A 26,563-nucleotide genomic window follows, 5' to 3' on the forward strand; every position below is an offset into this window, starting at 1 on the left:
TTGATTGTGTAATGTGTCTTGAGTCTCAGTGAGAAAGGTGGACTACAAATGAAGTAAATAAATAATATATATTCTCTGGGGGTCCTCGGAACTGAGGCTAGAGGACACACCTTAAGTCTGCATGATTAACTGCCAGAGTCTCTAGGGTAGGGTCTTTGTTAGGCCTGGTTTGCACACTACTTTTCCATCTACCCAGTTATTTAATACATTTGTATTCTGCACACCCAACACAATGCTCTCCAAACTACTACCAAGTACAATAAAACAACAACAATCATCAATAAAATCCCACCTGTAATAAGAAACAACTCAATTCGCAGCAAGTCAGGAGCAATAAAAAAACAATCAAACAGGATTCATCCAAACTCTGGAGCAAGCGCAGCAGAATTGGCAGAGAACAAAACAACCTGAAAAATTAGGGTCTGATGGCTACTCATAAGGGGAGAAGAGAGAAGACGTTTACAGGAGAACAAGGGAATACATGCAGGAGGGAAATGAGGTGGTAGAATGAACACATGGACCTGCCTTATACTGAATCCAGCCATCAGTCTATCAAGGTCACAATTGTCTACTCAGAGTGGCAGTGGATTTCCAGGGGTCTCAGATCTTTCATATCAACTAATACCTGATGCTTTTAAGTGGAGATGCCAGGAATTGGACCTGGGACTTTCTGTATACCAACCAGATGCTCTGCCACTGAGCCACAGTGAGAATGGACTTCAGGGGAACTGATCTTTGTAGTCTGAAGATAATTCTGGAAGATCTCCAGAACATGGAGGTTGTCAACCATAACCTGCCCTTAGAATAGGGTTGCCAACCTCCAGGTACTAGCTGGCAATCTCCTGCTATTACAACTGATCTCCAGCCGATAGAGATCAGTTCACCTGGAGAAAATGGCCACTTTGGTCATTGGACTCTATGGCATTGAGGTCTCTCCCCTCCCCAAACCCTGCCCTCCTCAGGAGCCACCCCAAAAACCTCCCACCGGTGGTGAAGAGGGACCTGGCAACCCTACCCACATGCATGTACATGAATAAAACATAATCAGGAAGGAGGCCCAGATAGACAGGAGGAGATATTAAGTGAATGAACTAGGTTTTCTCAGGGCCGTCTTAAAGCATGAGCCCGCTGGGCAGTTGCCTGGGGGCCCCACGAGCATAGGGGCCCCATGCTAATCTATGAATGTTGTGACTTGCTGTCAATTAATTAATAAATACTATACTAAACTATAAATATTTGTTATTGGAAAATGCATATTTAGCCTATGTTTTACTAAACACTGATTTTGTAGGAAGTACCAATAAATATCTGAAAGCTGATCAGTGAAGAAAGCTGATAGGAAGAAAATAGATTCCTTTGAAATGTGGTGTTGGAGGAGAGTGTTACGGATTCCGTGGACTGCCAAAAAAACAAATCAGTGGGTTATAGATCAAATCAAGCCTGAAGTGACCCTAGAAGCTAAAATGACTAAACTGAGGCTATCGTATTTTGGTCACGTCACGGGACGACAAGAGTCACTGGAAAAGACAGTCATGCTAGGAAAAGTAGAGGGCAGCAGGAAAAGAGGAAGACCCAACAAGAGATGGATTGACTCAATAAAGGAAGCCACAGCCTTCAATTTGCAAGATCTGAGCAAGGCTGTCAAAGATAGGACATTTTGGAGGACTTTCATTCATAGGGTCGCCATGAGTTGGAAGCGACTTGATGGCACTTAACACACACACCAATAAATATATCTTTAAGTTTATCTACCATTTACATTTTTATTCCTGTGAGTGGTTGTGTAGGTAGGGGCCCCAGGGCACTGCTTTGCCTAGGGGCCTATACTGCTGTTAAGATGACCCTGGGTTTTCTGCCATGCAAAGCACCTATTGTTGCTTTAATAGCTGCACAGGTGAAGAACATAAATCAACATTATTTGCCAGATTTCTTCCTGTCACAGAGAGACAGAAAAGGAACCAGCTTGTAGTGCAAAGGGAGTTAAAGAGAAGATATAGCTCAAGCTGATGGGTTTAAAAAAAAAAAACAGCAGAAGGGAAAAGCTGCTGGTGGCAGGCTCAGTAATAAAGAGAAAAGGTTCTGGAATTAGCTGCGTGGCAGTAAATTTCCAGGATAACACAAAAGCACTTTCCTGTGGATGGAAATGGCAGCCAGCTTGCAGGATTCCTCGGGCATCAGAGGATGAAATTAACGTCTCCCACCCAAGGCAATGATAAGGCAAGGATCTTAAGAACACCCCCCAGCTGCATCTCCTTTAAGAGCTAAGAAACATTTATTTATTTATTTATTTATTTGGGTTCCTGACACAGGTCTCATTCATTCTCTTTCCCCATCTCTATCACCTTCCTAACTTACCTTTAGAGTTGGGGTGGGGGAGAATAATTAGGAATGAGCGGTTTCCAAGAAAGGATGCAGAAGGGAAAAATTAGACTGCGTCTCTACTAGCAGCTGACAGCACAACCCTAAACATGTCTACTCAGCATCCTACTGAAGTCTACTCAATGGAGCTGAATCCAAGAAAGTATAATTAGGGTAGCAGTGTTACAATGCAATCCTCAACAAAGTTACAGCCTTCTACACCTGACCCATTGACTTCAATGGCTTTAGGAAGGTGTAACTGAAGGTTGACTCAACCTTCCATCCTTCTGAGATTGGTAAAATGAATACTCAGCTTGCTGGGGGTCAAGTATAGAATGGGAATGGCAGTGGCAAACCACCCTGTAAACATAGTCTTGGTGCTTATGAACTAGCTTGGGAGTCCATTTTTAGCTGAGAGGCAGAATTTAAAATGTAAATTAATATTTGGTGTTATATGCAGTGCAAAAGAGTTATGTGTTTGGTGTCCAGGCATTAAGGTGAGAAGGATCTTCTTAGGAGACAGGACTTACTTGGTGGTCGAGAGCCTGGATCAGGACAGGTGCCAGAGCTGGAGCCCTGCAAATTGGTTGGGAAGGAAGCAGACCCACCAGCTCTGAAGATGGCTCCTGGGATTAATCTGGTCAGGGCTTAATTGGGCCAGGATCCTGCAAAGGTTTAAGTCTGCTGGAGCGATGATCTGGTTCAACAGCTGGGGCACAAGCGGCAAGCCTTATGCTGTGTTTCTGCTGGGTTGTTACTGTGGGGCCCCTACTGTCTCCACCAATCCTGCGGGGTAGGAGCAGACTCTAGAGGGCTGGAGTTCTAGGCCCTGGCCTGGCACACCTGAGGGATAGTTGTTACCAGGTGTAGGCCGTGAGATGAGATCCCAACCACAGGTTTGGTCATGGTCTTGGGAGCTGGGGGTTCTAGATCTGAGAGGAATTCCACAGTGCTGGGTTCTCCCTTGGCCTCCTGACCTTCCATAGACAATGTTGCTGTCTCTTCCTCTACCTCATCTGGTTCCTCCTCAGAAGAGCCTGTGTCTCTGACATTTGTTATGTGCAATGCCAAAAGACTTTGAGTTGTGTCAATAACATTTCTGTGATTATCATATTGAAAAGTAACCCCAGTCAGTGTACTTCAAATACAAAGTACAAAGCCTCACCTTTGGAAGTCAGAGTGAGTAAAAAGACACTTTTTGCCTTTATCTTGATTGAGAAGACCTGAATGACGATAAAAACACCTACGAAAACCGGCAACTCCCTGCCCAGCGTAACGAGACTTTTTAAATAAACAAATGCCATTAAATGAACTGACTAAGATCTTATCAACTTGATCAGTGAGTAGACGCAATAAAAGGGACTTTTGAATGACTTTACAACTACCAATTAAATGCTTTGAGGGGAGGGAGGGAGACGAAAACCTTCCCCCCCACTTCCGGATCTCTTTGATTCAATGTCCAGCCACGTCGCCTCTTAAGACCGGAAGATAATAAGAAGGGCTTTGTTACCATCGAAAAGACAGGGCAGACTGGAAGACTTGAAGTGAATCTCCCCGGTGTACCCATCAAATCGTTCCTATCACTTAACCACCGAGAGGAGACGATGCAGGGTCTATGATACTGCAGTTTCCTGTCTACTTTCTTTTCTTTATCTGTGCCGCTTTGAAGCGTAATTGAGGATATCTTGAAAATTACAAAGCCTGCTTCTATATAAGAATACAAGCAGATATGTCAAACAAGAGGATGGAAGAGATGTTACTCAAACAAATGGACATGTTTGCAGTGCAACAAGATTTAGTCTTTGAAAAACAACAAGCGCTCTCACATCAAGTATTTCAACTAGCTGAGGTGATGAATATCCTATTTAAATCAATTAATGGAAATCTGGACACTATTATTGAGGAGATCCACGATATGAAGACCCAAGATACGACAACAATTATGTCAATGGAAAAAAAAGATTCTACTAAGGAGATGACGATGGAATGCTATGTGGAAATGGTGATAAAACCTGGAAAAAATGACAATGAATTAGAACAATCTATTTTTAAAGAGGTAGCTGCAAGTGACCAGCCGGCAATGAGAGAGAGCAACATGAGAGAATTCAATACCTCTACAATCTACTTGTCTGAGTTACTGCTGACAGGAGGAACATTATTATCCCAAGAAAACACTTCCTGGCAGCCAGCGATGGAGGGAGACATGACGAAGGATTTTACCAAGAAGCTGCTGGAAATTTTAACAAGAAGCCAATGGATACAATCACTGGGATCTTCTTTTACATTTTCAGAGGCCAGAATTGCAGCTACTATACTGAAAAACGGGGGGTGGGGATTGGGAAATAAAGAAGGACTGGCAGATCCCCTCCCAAAACAAGATAATGGCTAAGATGATGCTTATTTTTAGGGTGTAAGGGAGGTACGGTGGATTTACTTTGATGAATTTCTAATGGGAAAATTTGTTTATGTATTGATCTAATCCCTTTATTATAGAATAATAGAATGTTATATAGAGACAATGATGATAATATTATAACTAGGTAGGACTTGAAATTGCTTATAGAAGTAGTATAGATAGCTTAAAGCAAGTCTGTATGAGAGAAAATAAGGATTAGAAATTAATTTGAAATGCAAAAGTGTTAACCAGTAGAATTAGTGACTGAAGAAGATGCGGGGAAGTCATATATAGCAGATAGCATTGAATACTATAGATAACATATTCTCAGTAATAGCAATGAGCTTTTTTTGTTACAAGTAGTTACAACTGAATATATTGTTGAGATATGTTTATTTTTGTTGAATTGTAGAAAATAATAAAAATAATTAAAAAACAAAAAACAAATAACCTGTGAAGTAGGTGGGGCTGAGAGGGTGTGATTGGCCCAAGATCACTCAGCAAGCCTCTACGGCAGAGTGGGAATGCAGCATTACAGTGAAATCTTAGCCCCTTTGCAGACTGTAGTCTTTTATTTTTGCCATCAAGTCGCAGCTGACTTTTGGTGACCCGTAGTCTTTTCAAGGCAAGAGACATTCAGAGGTGGGCTTGCCCCTACCTGCCTCTGCATCACAACCCTGGTATTCCTTGGAGGTCTCCCATCCAAATACCAGCCAGGGCCAACCCTGCTTAGCCTCTGAGATCTGATGAGATCAGGCTAGCCTGGGGCTATCCAGGTCTGTAGTCTTTAGCCAGCCTCGTAAGCAGATCTGGTTACCTAGAGCTGCACTTTCCTACCTGATCTTTTCCCAAAGAGCAAAGGGTTCACTGTACCGTCAAAACTGCCTAAAGCCTGCTTTGGTTCCCACTTCAAAACCTAGTCATCAGTGCTTGACAAAGTCACTCTTCAGCAAGATGCCTGCCTCTCCCTGTCTATCCCTATTCCATTACCATCACTAGCAGTCTATGGAAGAGTGGGAAATCTTGTACACCCCCCGAGGAGGAAGGGTGGGATGAAAGGCAGGTAGACAGCCAGAGTTCAAGCATTCCTATACTCATTCCACTCTGAAGGAGGCTTCAAGCTCAGAGGTAGTCACAAGGTACAAAACGCCACAAGGTGAGTTGGCGTGGTATCCCCCTTGCATGTACTGCCACTGGAAGTCATTCTCAAAGTTAGGTGGGCACGGTCCAGTAGCTCCCACATTCTCCACAAATTACGCTTACGTTTCCAACAGTTCCCTTCTCAGGATAAAGGTGAGCTGATACCTGTCCAAATTGGACCTTTAAAAATGTATTTTAAGATTCTCATACACTATGAACAATTAAGTTACATGCACAGGTAAGCAGTTTACAACTGCTTTAAACTAAGAGGCTGACTTTTTTAAAAAAGGTTAACAAACAGATGAAAGAAGAACAAGAAGGGAAGAAGGAAGAACAGGAATCCTACTGACCAGCAGAAGTCAATGGATAAAAATGTCCACTGAGCTAATTGTGCTGCTTGAGCATCATTGTGTGTGTGTGTGTGTGTGTGTGTGTGTTTGTGTGTGTTTGTGTGTGTGAAGTGCTGTCAAGTTGCTTCCGACTCATGGCGACCCTATGAATGAAATTCCTCCAAAATGTCCTATATTTGACAGCTTTGCTCAGATCTTGCAAACTGAAGGCTGTGGCTTCCTTTATTGAGTCAATCCATCTCTTGTTGGGTCTTCCTCTTTTCCCTCTGCCCGGCCTCAACTTTTCCTAGCATGACTGTCTTTATCTTCATTATCTTCTGCCTATGAAGTAAGGCTTTCATTTGGTGTGATATTTTGCCTAAAAACTGTTGACTGGCAAAGAAGACAGTTTGATACTAAGAGAGCAATTCATTGCCAGGCGCAAATCAAAGTGCTGGTTCTTGCCCAGAAAACCTTAAATATATGGCTAGGATATCTGAAGGAGTGCCTGCTAAGATATGAACCTGCCTGATAATTCAGATCTTCAAAATCTCCACCCTGTGTGCCACTACCCTCAGAGGTAAGGTGGCAGTTACCAGAGACAGCATATTCTTTTGCTGTGGCCCCCTGTCTATGTCATTCTCTCCTCACACCCACTCATCAGATACCTACAATGCTGAGCTTCTGGCAAGCGGTGAAACCATGGTTCTTTATTCAGGTAGGACCCAAATTGTCTTGGTTGATGATTATAATTTTTGGTTTGTTGATTTTTTCCCCTTTCAGTTTAAATTGTGCATTGCTTATATCATATTTTAATGTTGCTTGTTTCTGCTTGCTCGGTGTATTCTGTTTTATTGTTCATGAAGCTGTCTGATCAGATCTCATGCAGTATTGTCTAATCTGCCTGGTAGCAATTCTCCAGGCAGAGAATGGTACTTCCCTTCACCTTCTAATTGAGATCCTTCTAACTGGAGAGGCTGCGGATTGAACCTGGGACCATCCGCGTGCAAAGAGGATGCAGTACCACTAAGCCACATGCTTCACGGAGATATGTGGGATTATATACGCTTTGTCTTGAGAAGCTTGTGGGTTAGTAGACAGGTTAGAAATATATTAAATAAATGTGAGCAAGCCCCAGTGTTTTCTCAAAGCATATTTTTAAGGAACATTAGCCTCTTGCTCTCTCTTTTAGTTACCCCCCAACTTAAGCTACAATATAAGGAGGGGAATTAATTAGTTTCTTTTTTTTTTATTTTGTTGAGGTTTCAAGGAATGTGTGAAGTAAGTGCTGAACTTGTACTCTCCATCCAATAGGTGTTTTAGAATTTATACTTTCAGAGCTTTTTGTAGCAATGGCTAATTGTAATACAATACAAGTTGCTTTGATAGCCTGATAGTGGATATAATTTAAATGTATGTACATATGCATAGATGGATGGATGTAAGGATGGATGGACAGACAGACTCAAGCAGAATTCCTTATCAAAGTACCATCTCTGGCAGACTTCCTTTGAGAAACAAAATGATGGAACGTCTGTTTTTGAAGCTTTCAAGCCTTCCTTGATTGACTTTGCGAGAATGGTGCCCCTTCCCCTTTCCAAAGAGGACTTGACTTAGCCAAGAATCTCTTGCTCAAGTATAGATTAGAAAAAGGCAAACTACTGTATCCTTTGGCGGCCAATAGACTTCAGAACAGAAGCCAAAATGATCTGACACATACACCGACGGTTGGATTTTCTTAAAAAGTTGTCATTATCCACACAGATCAATTGACTGTAGTTCTTTGACTTTTCTGAATGGGCATGAGATCGCAACATCACAACATTACGAAATACACCAAGTCTCAAATATTTTTACTTACAAGAGAAAGTATGCATGTGTTGTGCGGGGGGCGGCGGAAACCAATTTTTAACTATCCTTTGGTTACAATTTAGCAAGACCAAGGGGGCCAGGGCCAGTTATTTATTTAGTTAGTTCAACTGACTACCCCGCCCTCCCCGTTACTTTGCAGGCTGCTCTTAACCTGTGAACCATTCGCTGGAAACCCTCGATACAGGTGAGACAGGAGTGGTTAATGCCTAGTCCCATGAATGCTCACAGGCGGCGTCTCTGCCCCAACCGTGCAACTGATGCAAACATGACCAGAAACGGATGGAACAAAAGCCGGCATGAAGATTTGCAATGATAATGTGATTTAGCCATTGGACAAAGATATTTCCACATGGGGTTTTGTCTGGGCTCAGCTGTAGCAATTTAATCCTGCCGCTGCCAGCAGGACACCTAACAAGGGTGCCAGTTTTTGGCACTTAGACCAAATGATAATCTGGAGAAGTCCCCCAACTGTCGCTCAAAGCCCCAAGCACTTAGGTAATAGTATACCCATATTTCCATTATACCGGTATTCCTTTCGGCAATACACAAAAGCTCAGAACCAGCAGTACTCCATAGAATCATAGAGTTGGAAGGGACCACCAGGGTCATCTAGTCCAACCCCCTGCACAATGCAGGAAATTCACAACTACCCCCCCACACCCCCAGTGACCCATACTTCATGCCCAGAAGATGGCCAAGGTGCCCTCCCTCTCATGATCTGCTTAAGGTCATAGAATCAACATTGCTGACAGATGGCCATTTAGCCTCTTCTTAAAAACCTCCAGGGAAGGAGAGCTGACCACCTCCAGCACAGCCAAGCCCCAAGGAAAGGCTTAGGGGAAGGAGGGCTAAAGGTTAAAGTATTTGACTATGACCAGGGAGACCAAGGTTCAGATTCCCAATTGCTAGGAGATTTACTGGGTTACCATGGGCCAGTCACATTCAGCCGAATCTACCTCACAGGGGTGTGGTTCCGATACACTGCAGGAGGGAAGACTAAAAACCCTACTCCTTTTGTATGTGTATGTAGAAGAGATCCTGATGCATTTTAATGATTACAAACCAGAAACACGGCAGTTCTTCTAGATGCATTAATTTCAAGGTACGGCCCACCCTGACCAATATATAAAAGACCAGTTTAAAAATGCTATTAAAACTCAGATGCAAATCAGTTACAAATGCATCACAAAAGGCTAACTAATAAATAACTGACAAAAACTAATAAACAACCAACAAGTCTTTGACATCTGTCTAGTGCATATTTTATTCCACCCACCTTCTACAGCACTGCACTCAGAGTGGTAAACAGTCCTTTTTCCCTCTTCTGTAAAACACAACATTCCTGTGAGGTAAACTGGACGAAGAGGGAGACTACCCCAAGGTCACTCAGGAAGCCTTAGGACTGAGCAGAAACTCGAACCTGGTTCTCCCCTATTGTCATCCGACACTCCAATCTCACCATTCCCCATGCTGCTTGTTCAGACTAAGAAACTCTACTCCCGCAGTCCAGCAGGGCTAGGAAAAGTTTCCCTTCCCACCCATCTGAAGAGGCAGGGAACGCATCATCCGCTCCATGCCCTGGCCCTGGGAGCAGGGGAAATGACAAAAGGCTACGGATGCCAGAGAATCACAGAGTTGGAAGGGACCACCAGGGTCATCTAGTCCAACCCCCTGCACAATGAAGAAAATTCACAACTACGGCCCCCCCCACACCCCCAGTGATCCCTACGCCATGCCCAGAAGATGCCCAAGACGCCCTCCCTCTCATCATCTGCCTAAGGTCACAGAATCAGCATTGCTGACAGACAACCATCTAGCCTCTGCTTCAAAACCTCCAGGGAAGGCAAGCTCACCACCTCCCGAGGAAGCCCGTTCCGCCGAGGAACCGCTCTAACAGTTAGGAAATTCCTCCTACCGTCTAGACGGAAACTCTTTTGATTTAATTTCAGCCCATGGGTTCTGGCCCGACCAGCAGCTCTCCTCCGGCGCTCCCCCACCCCACCCCCCAAGCGGGGCCGCCTCTTACCTGGGCAGCGGCTTGCGGGAGGTGATGCTGGTCACGATGCTGCTGCCCGGCCGGGGCGAGGCCACGGCTTTGAAGGTGCCCCTCCAGAACTTCTCGAAGAGCTGCTTCTCCCCTTGCTGGACGCTGGCCATGGCCGGGGAGAGCAACGCCTGGCCGCGCGCGGAGCTCTCCACGGTGCTGAAGGCTACATCCAAGGCGGGCGCTGGGCGGCGCGGCGCGGGGGGACCGAGGAGGGTCCCCGGAGCCGGGGGGTGGGAGCTGCCGAGCGGGGCTGGGGGGTCCGGGGAGCCGCGCGGGGCGTGGGCGCCGACTGCTGCCTCTGGCTCCGGCGGTGGGTGCGCGCCGGCCGCGGCGTTTTTGTCCCTCCTGCGCGATGTGACGCGCGATCGGGGGGCGGTCGATGGGCAGGGGGCTGGGGGCGCTCCCCTCCCTCCCTCCCTCTCTCCCTCCCTCCTCTCGCCTGCCGCTTCGGAGAGGCGCACCAAAGGCTGCCTTGGGAGGGGAGGTGGGAGGGCGGGGATGGGGGGCGAGCAGGGCCCTGAGTCACAGGAGATTAAGGCGACCAGGGGCGGGAATGAACTCCGGCGACTCGCCCAAGCTGTCTCCCCCCCCCCCCCCAATGGAGACAGAGGGTGGCTAGGAAGGAACCCTCTTCATTAAATAAGTCGTTTCTTGGGGGCGGGGAGTGGGATCATAGAAAGCCTTTCCTTTCCTTTGTCCCTTAGAAGCTCCTTGAGCCATCGGTCCTGAGCAACGTAAATATAAGGTTTGGGGGATATAAGGATTGAAAGAAATCTTGCCACTGAAATCATAGAATCGTAGGGTTGGAAGGGACCGCCAGGGTCATTTAGTGCTCCCCCCCCCCGCCAAAAAAAAAAAAAAAAGACCCTGCCAACAGCAAAGCCATTAAAGTTTGCTGGTCTGGTCTGAGTAATGTCATTTTCTGTGGAAGTCTCTCTCTCTCTTTCTCCCCCCCCCCCACACACACATCCAACTCCACCTGCCAGGTCCATTGCCTGGATCACTTCTGCCCCCAAATACTTCATTCTCACAGGGTAAGCTAAACATGCATCGCCAAAGTACACGGGGAAGGATGAGCCCTGTTTCAATTTTCAGGCTGCCCCCTGATGCAGGGCTCCGCAGGGAATGGATCGTCCAAGTTCTAATGGGTTAAGTCTGCATGCACCTGCCAGTGAATAAAACAAGCCATTGATGCACGGGAGGTTTTGCCTTGGATTTGCCGCTCAATAGATGCACATTTTCCCCATCCGAATGCTCAAAACCCCATGCAGAGTTTTGAGAATTCGGATGGGGGAAATGTGCATCTAGAGAGTGGCAAATCCAAGGCAAAACCTCCGGTGCATCAGTGGCCACAGTAATCCTGAAAGGGGTGGTGGTGGGGGACACAATTTGGTTTCCTTCTAAAACGGCACCTGCAACTCATTGGGTGTGTGTGTGTCATTTCTTACATGAAAATGATTAATTTGTTATTTTAAAAGTATCTGATGCCCAATTAATTGGAATAACCTGTTTAATACTTTAAGGTTCTTGATTGATCAATGTAACGAATTGCTCAATTAAATGTTGCTGCTCTAGTTAAAGTAGACAGACTTCAACCTGCCTGTAAATATCCTCTGCTGCTCTGAAAGTGGAACATTAATCCCAGGTGGTAGTATATTAGTGACTGGTACAGTACAGAAAGTTACTCCACACATGTTCAGAGGCACTCATCCTTGCTTCATTTCTCCGAAGACTGAGCACGGATCAATAAACAGCATTTAATGGGGCTCGGTTGAGTCCTATAGAGGTCTTGATGCAGGATGTAGTAGAGATAAGGTAGATGATACCCTGGCCAAGAAGACATCCTGTTTCCTGACACGAATGTTTGTTGGCAAAAAGAAAAGCAAATGGTAAAGTTTCAAAAGGGTCTCTCCAAGCTTGGGTGAACGGGCAACAAGATGGCAGACAAGATTTTATTATAAGTGCTGCTAACTGATGCTCAACGGAGAAAGGCATTTCTAACTTCACACAGTAACACACCTTGGTCTTTCTTGCATGGCTGTTTCACTTGCCGTCAACCCTCTGAGGACTTTGATTCTTTGTTTGGAATATGCATGCCGTTTCCAACCATAAGGGGTCGTCTCGCTCTCTCACTGCGTTTCCCCGTATTTTTCCTGCATTTTGAGGGACCTGTTTTATCTCGAATTTGAAAATGCGGGCAAAATGCAGGGAAATGCAGGGGGAGAGCAAGGTGACCTCTGATGGTCAGGAACAGCATGCATAATCCAAACAAAGACTCAAAGTCATTGGAGTCGTGTGGGCGAATGAAACAGCCATGCATAAAAGACCATAGTGTACATCCATCTTCAAGCATGTGATGAAGTGAGCTCTGACACATGAAAGCTTTTGCTGGAATAAATGTTGTTAGTCTAAAGTGCCCTTGTTTGCTGCTGCTGACTAACAATCCAGCCCTAAACATACTGATACTCTTCGAGCTCCACTGAACTCAATGGGCTTAGAAGGGTCTGCTTAGGATCGCACTGTTAACAGGGCTGTGCTTCTGGAACAGACTTCACGTATGTGAGTGACCATGTGGTCTGAGCTAGCTGTGACGGCCTTCAAGAGAGATCTTGGGGTTGGAGAGGACAACCCCTTGAAAAATGCTGACTCAATATGTAACCCTGCAATATGTTTTTCCCTGTAACCCACTGATAATAACATTGACTTGCATTTTTGGTTTCTTGTTGGGTGACCTAAGCAACACATTAAGGCCAAACTAGATGATAGGTGAGAGATGCTTGAACAATATTTTGGAGATTGTGATCAAAAGCTGAAAAGTGGCAGCTGAAGAAGAAGAAGAAGAGTTGGTTTTTATATGCTGACTTTCTCTACCACTTAAGCAGAATCAAACAGGCTTACCATCACCTTCCCTTCCCCTCCTACAAAAGACACCCTGTGAGATAGGTGATTATTTTGGGTGCAGTGGAACACAGGCAGGATGGTGCTGCTGCACTCGTCTTGTTTGTGGCTTCCTAGAGGCACCTGGTTGGCCACTGTGTGAATAGACTGCTGGACTTGATGGGCCTTGGTCTGATCCAGCAGGGCCTTTCTTATGTTCTTATGGGAGGCTGAGAGAGCTCTAAGAGAGCTGTGACTAGCCCAAGCTCACCCAGCTGGCTTCATGTGTAGGAGTGGGGAAACATCCACTGCTCATGAGGAGGAGTGGGGAATCAAACCTGTTTCTCCAGACCACCGCTCTTAACCACTACACCCCTTGCCCTTCCTGCTATATTTCTCCTCCATCTGTTTTCCCACCTGCCATGGGAAAGATGTGGGATCCCAGAACTTCACTCAATGCAAACAGCTTACAAAACGGTTACTTTGAGCAGAAAATGGCAGGAGGGGGAAGGGTTCACAAGCCCTCATCCTCTTGCTACTCAGCTGAAATTGGCTTTTCAGCTAAAATAATATTAATAATAATTAGACTGTTCATGTCTCCTCCACAAATTGTCTACTTTGGCCCTAAGAGCTTTGTGCAGTTAGAAAATTCATTTTAAAACTGCTAAGTACAACACATTATCACTCTAAAAAAATGAAATAATTTTTAGTAATTTGAAGTACTCTTCCCTTCATTTTTCTGTACTTTTAACTCTGAAGTAGAAAATAAAAAAGACAATGATTTCAAAGCTGTAATTGGTTCAAAGTATTAGCTTGTCTGGAAATGCCTTTACTCCATTAGAACAATAAAAAAAATGCAGACATCTATGTGGATCCATGGAGGGATGAGGAGCCCAAACTGGAATATTACAGCATTACATGCTGTACCAACAACATTTTTCCCCCACAGGGAGGAGGGGATTAATATTACATCTGAAGAAGAGTTCTGTGGAACTTGAAAGCTAACTTGTCACTTGGTGACTTTAACTTCCTTAATAAACGCTACTGTTCCTCTTGCAATTCATTAGCTCAGGCAGTGCCAATCTGGTGATATCCAGGAAACAGGGATATTTTTCTCAATTAAAATTGGAGGCATGACACTAATAAAGAGAGAAACAATGTGAATAAAGTTTTAAAATAATGTGTGTGCGTGAGCAAATCTGTTTTGATCCGTTCCCAGAAAAATCAGCAGGCATCATCCTGGCTATCCTCCTAATGAGAAAGGGGCTGCTCACACTGATGGAGCAAGCACATGCTTTGCATGATGATTATCCCAGGATCTCCAACTGAAAGGATTTCTGAAAATGGGCCTCTTCAGTGCTGGAAAGTTGCTTCGAAAAGGACTCTGAATTCAGTGCATGGCCTCAACTGGATGCCCCTGGCTAGTCCAGTCTCATCAGATCCCGGAAGCTAGCCCTGGTTAATATTTGGATGGGAGGAGGAGAAGAAGAATTGGTTTTTATATGCCGACTTTCTCTACCTTTTAAGGAGAATCAAACCGGCTTACAATCGCCTTCCCTTCCCTCTCCCCACAACAGACACCTTGTGAGGTAGGTGGGGCAGAGAGAGTTCGGCGAGAACTGTGATTAGGCCAAGGTCACCCAGCTGGTTTTATGTGTAGGAGTGTAGAAACCAACCCAGTTCACCAGATTAGAGTCCACTGCTCATGTGGAGGAGTGGGGAATCGAACCCGGTTCTCCAGATTAGAGTCCACCGCTCTTAACCACTACACCATGCTGGTTCTCACCAAGGAATACCAGGGTCACTATGCAGAGGCAGGCAATGCCAAACCACCTCTGAACATCTCTTGCCTTGAAAGCCCTACAAGGTTGCCATAATTTGGTTGCGACTTGATGGCACTTTACACCAACACCATTCAGTGCATGCGAAGCCTTGAAGTTGAGCAAATATCACCTCCTGGAGTCCATTTTGGCTTATACAAAATTGCACAGGGAGGAAGGCTGAAGCCTCTTCTCGCACCCATGCAACTGTCCCAAGCTCAGTTGAGCTATGCTTGAGGATGGCTGTTCCCTAACATCACATCTGGCTGTACAAGCCCTGACTTGGATGGCCTAGGCTAGCCTGATCTCATCAGATCTCAGAAGCTAAGCACCGTCAGCCCGGGTTAGTAGTTGGATGAAAGACTGCCAAAGAAGTCCAGGGTTGTTATGCAGAGGCAGGCAATGGCAAGCCTTGTCGGTACTTTATACCACCACCATATTGTATAACTAGTCTTTTGCTGAACAGGAAATGCCTCTGCTTGCAATGACTAAGGCTGTTAAACAAGTACTGGTTTACAGACTCTATTGCTACAGAAGGCATTTCATAGCTAGTTGAGACTTGAAGGTAGGGGGTAAAGAGCACTAGCTAGAATCCTTGCATGTCAAACAGCAAGTGGCATTGCTGTAGCAGTTGCATGGGGTGGGGGGGATCATGTTTCCAAGACAACCACTCCCATCATTCCTGGTGGAAATATACATAGGTTGGGAAGACATCAGGGCTCTCATTGCAGTTCGCATGATACCCACCTTCAACACCTGCTTTATGGAAGGGGAAGTACAGTTCATACGAAAGAATCCAGCCAACCAGAGAGGGCTCAGGAGAACCCTAAGAGAGCAGAGATCAATGGCCAAGGGTGCCCTCTAGTGGATGCTTGGAGCTGTGCCAGAGAAGGCTCTTTCTAAGCAGAGATGTGGGATAATAACCACCATCTCGTTCACTTTGCTTTAGCAAATTTTATTTGGAGAAATAATCTTTTCTCTTTCTCTGCTTTCAGAGATGGGCTGGGGGGGGAGGAGGCTTTACATATTTCTCTCCTTACTCTCACAAAAGGCTAACCAGAAAGCTTATGAATTTAAATTAATTGTGCTCTTATCCCTCCTTCTAAGGAGCCCAGGGTGGTTTAACTGGTTCTCTCTATACTTATTACCCTCACGTCTGAGAGGTGGGGTAAATTGAGAGGGAGTGACTTGCTAAAGTTCACCTAGTGAGCAACCTTGCTGAGAAGAGATGTGAATCCAAGTCTCTCTAGCCAAGTCTTATATTCCAGCCACCTACGCCTCCCCAGCCCTGACCTGGACAGCCCAGGCTGGTCTGATCTCATCAGATTTTGGAAGCTAAGCAGGGTCAGCCCTGGTCAGTACAAAGGTTCCCTTTAGTTATTATGGCTAGTAGTTATCATTGGACTTATCCTTCAGGAATCCATCAAATCTCTCTTGATGATATCCATGCTGCCGGCCATCAGAATATCCATTGGCAGTAAATTCCACTAATTATCCATTGAATGAAGAAATCCTTATTTTTGTCAGTCCTGAATCTGTTGCCCATTAGCTTCATTGGGAATCTTATCATTACACAGTGAAGCACATCAAGATTCACAGTTGGTAATACATAGAAGGCAAAAAACAAAAACTCTCTAATAGAATAGTGGGCAGGTGGAAGGAAATGAATACAAAATTTGTAAAAAGCATGATGAAAAGGTTAATCTGCTCAAAATCAAACGACGCTTCTAAAGAAGCCTCTCCGAATTCAAACACAAAAATGCAGTCACATCGGTACAACCGCAATTTCGAAAAGCTGCAAGGCTGTCTGTCTGTCAGCAGAGTCTAGAAGAAGAAGAAGAAAAAGAAGAAGAAGAAGAGACACCCTGTGAGGTAGGTGGGACTGAGAGTGTGTGACTAGCCCAAGGTCACCCAGCTGGCTTTGTGTGTAGGAGTGGGGAAACAAATCCAGTTCACCAGATTAGCCTCTGCAGCTCATGGGGAGGAGTGGGGAATCGAACCCGGTTCTCCAGATCAGAGTCCACCGCTCCAAACCACTGCTCTTAACCACTACACCACACTGGCTCTAAACAGGCTCTGACTTACTCACCAAAAAAAGAGATTGGGGGAAGTGGCAAAAAGGGTTGCAAAAACATCAACTTAGCAGGCTGGGACCAAAAAGGCAAATTCCCTGTTAAGAGTTATTAGAAAAGGGACTGGGGGGAAATGTTAAGCTCCTTTTCCCACTAAACAATGTCAATTGTGTTATCTCTAAATTACTGCTTTGGGAATTCTTGCCACTTCAGTTAAATTGTGCTTTACTGTATTTTTTATTACACCTTCATATATTTTCCTATAAAAAAGAACAGGTGTGCTGCTGTTTTTTGAAAATAATGATAGGCCAGGATCAGCATGTCATAAACAAATGGGGGATTACAGCCCACAGCCTCCTTTGAAGCCAACAAAATTCAGGTTGAGGCAGGACTGCTTCTACACAGCTGCCACAGTTATTTGGGGGTTTTCTGTATGACATTGTCTCCTCCCTTCCAGGTTTCCCCTGGATCCACTGTGGCTTTGGTGTGAACTTTCCTGCCCAGAGCAGGTTTGAGAAAATATGGAGTGGAAGGTGTGGATTTCCCCCCATTTTATCACCACAACAACCCTCCGAGGTAGGCAGAGACAGAGTGACAGGCCTATGGTCATCCAGTGATGCAGTCTGAACCTGGATTTTCCCCAACCTAGTCTGGTACTCTAACAGCCCATTCCTGAAATTTGGGCCGAAAGGCCTTAGAAGGCCTCCGCCAGCACAGGGGCCCACACTACCGGCACCTGGAAAGCGCACGCCGGTGTGAGTGGCCTCAGCGCCAGCATGCAGGCCTGGGCGCTGCTCCCCGGCTGCCGCAGCAGCAGTGCTGGGGCCGGACGCTGCCGCAGCCTCCCACCAGCCTCTGGCTGCCGGCACAGACTGCAGCAGCGCCCCAGGGCGTTCCAGCGCCGGCCAAGGGCTGGTGCTGACATTAGTCGGCCTCCCGAGCCATTTCAGCTTGAGAACGCCCCTTTTTTATTTTCTTGAGATACGCCAGCTTTCAGGAATGCGCTGTAATTGATACACCACACTGGCTTTCTACGCAAAAACATCAGCAACAAGCAGGGACTACAGGCTACCTTCTGAGCAACATGACTTACAGAGTTACTCCAGCATTGCTGAGCAATTGGAAATACTTTGCATGGAGCTGGTGACCTGTCTGGAGAACATGCAGTCCCAGTGAGAGGGGCAATCCTCTGATTCTGAAGTGTAGGGCTTCAGCAAGTGATGATAAACCATGGTATTGGGAAGGTCTGTGCTCTGTCTTCTACTTGTCGCTCTTCCTCCAAGGGGTCTAGCACACATAGATCTCCCTCTATCAGTGTCATCCTCATAAGAACCCTGTGGGAAAGGTGAGACTGAAAGGGAGGGTAAAGTGGAGTTTTGAACCCAGAACGCCATGGGTCAAATCTAATTCCTTTACCATACAGGCTGGTTTGCATTTCCTGTTTACGATGTGGCTTCTGACACTGCATATATGGATTAACACAGTTAAGTGCCTGTTCCGAGAAAAGCAGATAAAGTCCAAGTCAGTCTAGGGCAGGGTCTGGTAACCAGGGCTCAGTTCAGCACTGGAGCTGTCCAGCACGGCCAGAAGAGAGGACACGCTCTGGAACATGGAGATCAGGACCCTGGATAGCAAGGGAGATGTCCACAGAGCTGCAAGTGCTGGTTTAAGAACGTAAGAAAGGCCATGCTGGATCGGACCAAGGCCCACCAAGTCCAGCAGTCTGTTCACACAGTGGCCAACCAGGTGCTTCTAGGAAGCCCCAAAACAAGACGACTGCAGCAGCGCCCTCCTGCCTGTGTTCCACAGCGCCTAATATAATAGGCATGCCCATCCGATCCTGGAGAAAATAGGTATGCATCATGACTTGTATCCATTTTTACTAGTAGCCACGAATACCCCTCTCTTCCATGAACATGTCCACTCCAACTCTTAAAGCCTTCCAAGGCATATGGCACCAGTAGTGACGGAAGGTCTGCCTGATAGTCCTCTCTTTTTTGGAGTGCTAGAGAGGCCTTGATCCTGGCCAGGCTCCTGAGTAAGGCTATGACAGGGGAACGCTTGACAGGATATCAGCTGGATGTTCTGTCCTGGGCTTTGGAGCAGGCTCATCAGTGTTATTTTTTGAGGCACAGGAGAAGAATGTTTAGACCTGGTGTTGGTGTGCCCTTGGTACCCCAATTCTGCTGGTTCCAAGTAGGGTGGAGATTCTCCCAGGTGTCAGCTTCAGGGTCTCCTGTGGAGGTTTTCAATATAGAGCACTGTGGGGGTCTTCAGAAGGGGGCCCTTCCTCTAATAGGAGATAATCTCCCATTCTAGGACTGGACTTGCAGAGCTTCTAAATAGGAAGGATGAAGAAACTGAACTATTTCCCTATACGTTAAACAGCATTGACATGTATTCTGTAAAAATGAGACTACAGTTTGTTGAACTAAAGCTAAATAATGTAAGACTTTTTTAAAATCTACAAACTTTATAGCTGTAAGGAACTGTTGCAGAAAAGAAAAGGTGCAGAAAGAGCAACCAAAATGATCAGGGGATTAGAGCAACTGCCCTATGAGGAGCGGTTAAAATGCTTAGGGCTGTTTAGCCTGGAAAGAAGGCAGTTAAGGGGAGACATGATAGAGGTCTATAAAATTATGCACGGTGTGGAGAGAGTGGATAGGGAGAAGCTTTTCTCCCTCTCTCATAATACTAGAATGTGGGGTCATCTGCTGAAGCTGGAGGGTGAGAGATTCAAAACCGATAAAAGGAAATATTTCTTAACACAATGCATACATAAATTGTGGAACTCCCTGCCCCAGGATGTGCTGATGGCTGCCAACTTGGAAGGCTTTAGGGAGTGGACATGTTCATGGAAGAGAGGAGTATTCATGTCTACTAGTAAAAATGGATACTAGTCATGATGCATACCTATTCTCTTCAGGATCAGAGGAGCATGCCGAATATATTAGGTACTGTGAAACACAGGCAGGATGGTGCTGCTGCAATTGTCTTGTTTATGGGCTTCCTAGAGGCACCTGGTTGGCCACTATGTGAAAAAACTGCTGGACTTGATGGGCCTTGGTCTGATCCAGCATGGCTTTTCTTATGTTCTTATGTTGATAGAATGAGTGGAAGGGTCTAGTTTAACCTTCTCTTCTCACCACAGCTATGTACCCCTGATATTTTGTCCCCAAATACACCAAATGGGTTTTACAGATGTTTTACAGTGTATTACAGATGTTGGTTCAGCAAAGGTTATGGGTGAATGGAGGCCTTAAATACTACTAAAAGGAGGTGGAAATTCAGGCTTCTCCTCTCCAGGAGTAGGAAACCATTCCTTAAAGGGGTTGTACCTGTTTACGGCGCCCTGACCTGGATGGCCCGGGCTAGCCTGATCTCATCAGATCTCGGAAGCTAAGCAGGGTCAGCCCTGGTTAGTATTTGGATGGGAGACCACCAAGGAAGTCCAGGGTTGCTGTGCAGAGGAAGGCACTGGCAAACCACCTCTGTTATTCTCTTGCCATGAAAACCCCCAAAAGGGGTCGCCATAAGTCGGCTGTGACTGGACGGTACTTCACACACACACACACACACCTGGTTATGGCAGCAAGTTCTGTGATGGATCTGAGGTGGTTCAGGGCTTGGAGAGGCTTGAGGGTCATTTGGAGAGAGACCTCTGGTTTGGCAGCAGGCTCTGGGGTAGAGGGCTCAGGGTCCAAATCTCGGTCCTAGGGTAAGCAGGGCTCCTGGGGTGTCCCAACTGTCTCTTTCTGTGGTACTGTTAGGTGCCCGTCTCCCTCCTCGTTTAAGTCTTCTTCATCTTCGTCCGACAAGGAAGAGTCTGCAAGCTGGTCCATGACACCCCTCTGCAATGAGCTAATTGCACATAGAAAGAATGAAGCCCAGAAGGAGATCTGCACATGCAGAGAAGGAAATTTGGGGTGGGGGTGGGGGGAAGATCTGACAGTCCAGAGCAGAATCCCAGTTCTGCAAAAAAGAGCTGGAAAGAGGGAGGATGTGAAGGTCAGCATTGTCTCCTTTTGCACTTGCAGCTGTGGCTGCCTGGAGGCAGCGATCGTTGTGATGGAAAGCACGTCGGTCTCTAGGAGTTTGAGGGGCACCTCTGGAAATGGCTTGGGGATTTGATTACCGTCTTCAATTCTAATGGCTGCTGCTAAAAGCTGTTATTTCCTTGCTGTGGATCAATGGCTGTTGAAGAGCTGCCAACTGTGCTTGCTACGGGAGGGATTGGATTTGGCGTTGCTCAGAGGGCTCTTCTCTAGTGGTCTTGGGCTCCTGCTGTTATTTCTCTTCTACCAACTCTTCCAGTGGTAAAGTTGACAGGAAGTGCACTTTTTCAGGCAAAGAAAGGGGAAATGTTTTACAAAAAAAGGTCAAATTTCTTTGAATACTCCAGAATCCAGAAACTGAGTAGGGATGCAATTGGGCAGTAGTCGACACAAGGGTAAGGATTGCTAAAGGAAGACAGGGAGACTCCAGAGAACATAAATGCATTCTTTGTATTGTTTTGGACTGCAGAAAATGTGTGGCAGCTATGCATGCCGGAGCTGCTGTTTTTAGGAAGGGGGTTGGTAAAACTGAGTCAACCAGCAATGATGAAAGGCTAATGGAGAATTTTTTAAAAAAAATAAGTTACTGGGTTTGGATGGGGTTCTCAAACCTGATACTGTTGATCTCATGACAAAAAATATCCATCTTGTCACTAAAATTGGTCTCTCTTCCAGAAGACTGGTAAAGCAGCAAACAACTACTGATTTTAAAATGGAGACCCAGAAGAGAACCAGGAAATTACAGAGAGTTTCACATTTGTTTTGGGAAAATTAGCAGAAACTTTTTTTAAAGACAGTATTGTTAAGCACACGGAGGAACAAGCCTTACTGAGGAAGAATTAACATGGCTTCTACAAAAGGAAGTCCTGTCACGTTAGCCTTTTGGAGTTCTTTGAGAGGGCTAATGCACATGGGAGCAAGAGTGACGGTTGGCCATTGTAGTAGACCAGTTGTTTGATTCAGTGAACCATTGGTCTGATCCAGTGGGGCTTTTATGTTCTTGATCAAGACACGAACCTTCTGGTTAGAGACAACTAATGCCAAAAATCAAAGCTGCACAATGGAAATGTGCACCGGTACAGTTTTTGGATTTCAATGGGAGAGCAAAAGGACTAGGCCCCAATTAGAAAAAAAAGAAGAGTTGGTTTTTATACCCCACTTTCCTCTACCTTAAGGAGTCGCAAAGCAGCTTACAATCTCAATCTCTTCCTCTCCTCACAACAGGCACCTTGTGAGGTAGGTGGGCTGAGAGAGTTCTGAGAGAACTGTGACTGGCCCAAGGTCACCCAGCAGGCTTCATGTGGCAGAGTGGGGAATCGAACCTGGTTCTCCAGATTAGAGCCTGCCACTTTTAACCACTATACCACACTGGCTCTCATTATGGGAAGGCTCCAACTTAGCAAGATCTAAAGACATGCCCTAGGATATATTCCACATAACTCTGAAAAACACCAGCAAAATTCTGGGCTATTTTAAGAACATGTTGTTGTGATCTTTTCTTTATTCCTCACAATATGTTCTCTACCGAGGCCCAAAAAAGGTATTTTCTTTTAGAAGCAAAAAGATTTGCCGACCACACACAGGTTTTTTTTTTACAATCCAATCCTCTGCATGTTTGCTTAGAAGTAAAATCCAATAGACAAGGAAGTGCACTTGGAATTGCACAATAATCAATATGAGGAACTAATGTCATTATCACATTTTAATCCCACCCTTCCTCCAAGTAACACAGGGCCATATACATACTTCTCCCCTCTTGATTTCATCCTCACACCAACTGTAAGGTTGATTAGGCGGTGAGAGAGACTTGCTGTCCACCCAATAAGCTTTGTAGCAGAGTGCAGAGTTTGAATCCGGGCCTCCCAAATCCTAGTCCAATTCACTTACAGTGTCCTTCAGTGATATCAAGTCGTCAATTCTTAGTTGTTTCGTAGTCTTTGCCGGTGAACATGGATCTGAGTTCATCCTCTTACGTTTTTTTCCTCCCCATTTTATGAGAGCTCGTAAATTAATAAAACATTTCCAGACAAAAACAAGGTTCAGCCGTTCAATGAAAGTTTGAAAGCGTATCAGGCAGTATTAATCAGTCTTTGTGGGGGGGGGGGGATGACAAAGGTCAATTAAGATAAAACAGCCCTAAAAACAGAGAGCTTCAAAGCATGACTGTACATCAAGATGCCATCTTGCTATCTAGTCCAATTCATTAACACACCATGTTGGCTCTTACCGTGCATTCCTAAGGAGAGTTACTCCAGTCTAAGCCCATTCATTTCAATGGCCTTAGATTGGAGTAACTCTCCTTAGGAATGCACTGTTAGCTAACTAAAGCTAGTCAAAGGTACATCTGAGAGATTATCTCATGTGATCTGAAACACAAGGGGGTCAGAGAAGATTTCCTGTGCCTTCCCTGATTCTGTGAATAGAAACCCACTGGAGCACCAGAACTCTTCTATAACCCCTCCAATCATCTCTCTATTCATGTGTTAATGGAGACTGCTGCATCTGTTCTACATCCTGTCTAAGCCTAGACTGAAAGTAGCTATCAGATGTTCATCCTCCCCTTCTTCCAAGTTAACAGAGTTTTATCAGTTTTATTTTCACAATGACATCGCAAGGCAAGCTAGGCTGAAAGCAAACAGCTGACCCAAGATTACCTGGTGAGTGTCATGGCTGAGTGGAGAACTGAACCCAGGTTTTCCCAATCCTGATCCCTAACCACTAAACCTCACTGGCTCTCGGCTAGTTAATACATTAACACAAACGCTCACACCCCTTAATAATAGTTATACTTTCTACAGCGCTTTCAGCTGTTTGAAACCACTTTGCATCCGCTATACTGTTACAATCTTAACAGCAGCTGTGTAAGGTAGGCCAGTATTAGAATCCACATATGGCAGATGGGGGGGGGGGGGGCTGAAGCTTAGACTGTGGGGCTTGCCTATGGTTGCCTAGTGAGTTCATGACACGAAACAAGATTTGGACCAGGGAACCTCACAGATAGTAGTTCGTTCTCTTACCCAGATCTCTATTAATGGCACATAATGTCATTATATTCGAGAAAGACAAGTGCTCTACAGCTCCTGCTGTTAGGGAAGGAACTCTCTCTCCAATAACGCATCAGAGAGTCCAAGACAGGTTCTGAAAGTTCCTTGGCTGTCATTCCCAATCAAGCAACACTCCACAACAGAAACCACTGAAAGGAAGAAAAAGGTGACGTAAGGATCCAGTATCCAGTTCTTCCACCTCCCACCATTTCCTCGATACCACACCGCTTCTCCATCTGCTGTCTTCTCTTGGACAGGGTCCACGCAGTGAAGAATAGGTGAGATATTTTGGATTGCTTCAAATATGAGCTGTTATTGCTAGGAAGGAAAGTTGGTACTTCCTCCAACTGATATTTTGGGTTTGGGCTCAGATTCCTCATCTCAATCAACTGTACAGAGAGCCCCCCTCCCCCCTGCAAGTGGATGTGACAGAAGAAGAAGAAGAAGAAGAAGGAGGAGGAGGAGGAGGAGGAGTTGGTTTTTATATGCTGACTTTCTCTACCATTTAAGGGAGTCTCAAACCGGCTTACAATCGCCTTCCTTTCCCCTCCCCGCCACAGACACCCTGTGAAGTAGGTGAGGCTGAGAGAGCTCTAACAGAGCTGTAACTTGCCCAAGGTCACCCAGCTGGCTTCGTGTGTAGGAGTGGGGAAACAAATCCAGTTCACCAGATTAGCCTCCGCCGCTCATGTAGAGGAGTGGGGAATTGAACCTGGTTCTCCAGAGCAGAGTCCACCGCTCCAAACCATCACTCTTAACCACTACACCATGTGGGTGTAGAAGCAAGTAAAATATTGGTATAGAAGCAAGTAAAGTATTTCAGCAAGCTACTTAACAGCCAGGAGCCAGCGTGGTGTAGTGGTTAAGAGTGGCGGACTCTAATATAGAGAACTGGGTTCGATTCCCCTCTCCTCCACAAGAAGCCTGCTGGATGACCTTGGGCCAGTCACGGTCCTCAGAACTCTCTCAGCCCACATGGAGGCAGACAATGGCAAACCACCTCCCAACGTCTCTTGCCTTGAAAAACCTAGGGGTTCACCATAAGTTAGCTGTGACTTCATGGCACACACACACGCTTAACAGCCATCAACAAGAATGGATAGTCTGATTCAACAAATGGGGCTGGGTTATAAATATGAACCTTTCATGTCATTGGGCCATCTACCTCAGCTTTCTTTGAAAGCAGCTCTTGCAAAGAGGAGCCAGTGTGGCACACTGGTTAAGAGTGGTGGACTCTAATCTGGAGAACGGGGTTTGATTTTCCGCTCCTCCACATGAGCAGCAGCCTCTAATCTGGTGAACCGGGTTGGTTTCCCTACTCCAACACATGAAGCCAGCTGGGTGACCTTGGGCTAGGCACAGTTCTCTGAACTCTCTCAGCTCCACCTACCTCACAAGGTGTCTGTTGTGAGGAAGGCAAAGGAAGGTGACTGTAAGCCGATTTGATTCTCCTTAAAGGTAGAGAAAGTCAGCATATAAAAACCAACTCTTCTTCTTTTTCCTGTTGGCAACACCAGGGACTGAACCTGGGACCTTTTACAGGCAAGGCATGTGCTCTACCACTGAGCTACAAACCTTTCCAGCTGGGACTAGGATTATGAAGGTCCTTGGCTAAAACCCATAAACAGACTCAATTAATGAAGGCTGGAAAGGGGAATACATCCAGAAAGTGCTTTGATATCTCCCATCTGCCCCAGTCCTCTAGTCAACTGGTCTCGGTCCCGGAGCATGTGTGATCCCCTCCCGCAATTATTGTGATAACCTGCAGTTGGAGGGAAAAGCCAGGCAGTCTCCCTTTGTGCTAGGCTCCTGGAAAGGACAGAATCAAGGCCAAAGCCTCTGACCCAGCCCTTACAAGCAGTCTGGGAGGCATGCTGGGGAAGTTAACACTGCAGACGAGAATATTGCAAAAACTGAACACGTGGAGCTGCCTTATCCTGGATCACCCCATTGGTCTATCCAGGCCAGTATTGTCTACTCTGACTGGCAGCAGCTCTCCAGGGTCTCAGGCAGAGGTTTTTCCCAGCACTTGCTGCTTGCTCCTTTTAACTGGAGATGCTGGGGATTGAACTGGGGACCTTCTGCATGCAAAGCAAATGTTCTGCTACAAAGCCATAGCCCCTCCTTATTGTCTGTTTTATGGACCTCTCATTTAACACCATTCCACTGAACATCAGGGGAGGGGCTGTAGCACAGTGGAAGAGCCTCTGTTTTGTATGCAGAAGGTCCCAGTTTCAAGCCCCGGCATCTCTAGTTAAAAGGACCAGGCAGTAGGTGATGTGAAGGACTCAGACTAGCAGTGGCTCTCCAGGGTCTCAGCCAGAGACCTGAGACCCTGGAGATCCGCTGCCAGTCTGAGCAATGATCCATGTGCGTTCATGTGTATTTCTGAACTCTGCATGGGAGATAGACAGAACATCAGCCAAGATCCTGGTAACATGGGTCATCTTTAGAATGCTTTTTTAATGTGGCACAGCCATAGTCTGGGTTGCACAATTTTGATTCGTGAGAAACGGACGGGTAGAAAATCATATGTTTGAATGTTTTAGGTATG

At 45.8% G+C, this 26,563-nt stretch overlaps 1 protein-coding gene across 1 annotated transcript in view; it reads right to left on the minus strand.

Annotated features, from left to right (window-relative positions):
* The window catches only part of SRRM4 (serine/arginine repetitive matrix 4), a 144,137-nt gene extending 133,882 nt beyond the window's left edge, over positions 1 to 10,255 (minus strand). Inside the window, exon 1 of the mRNA XM_056859488.1 lies at positions 10,121 to 10,255. Coding sequence (XP_056715466.1) covers positions 10,121 to 10,251 — 131 coding nt within the window. The 5' untranslated portion in view covers positions 10,252 to 10,255. The remainder of the gene's footprint in view (positions 1 to 10,120) is intronic.
* Positions 10,256 to 26,563: the final 16,308 nt, after the last annotated feature.

This window comes from Euleptes europaea, chromosome 13 (assembly GCF_029931775.1).
Source record: "Euleptes europaea isolate rEulEur1 chromosome 13, rEulEur1.hap1, whole genome shotgun sequence".
In the NCBI taxonomy this organism is placed as follows: Eukaryota; Metazoa; Chordata; class Lepidosauria; order Squamata; family Sphaerodactylidae; genus Euleptes; species Euleptes europaea.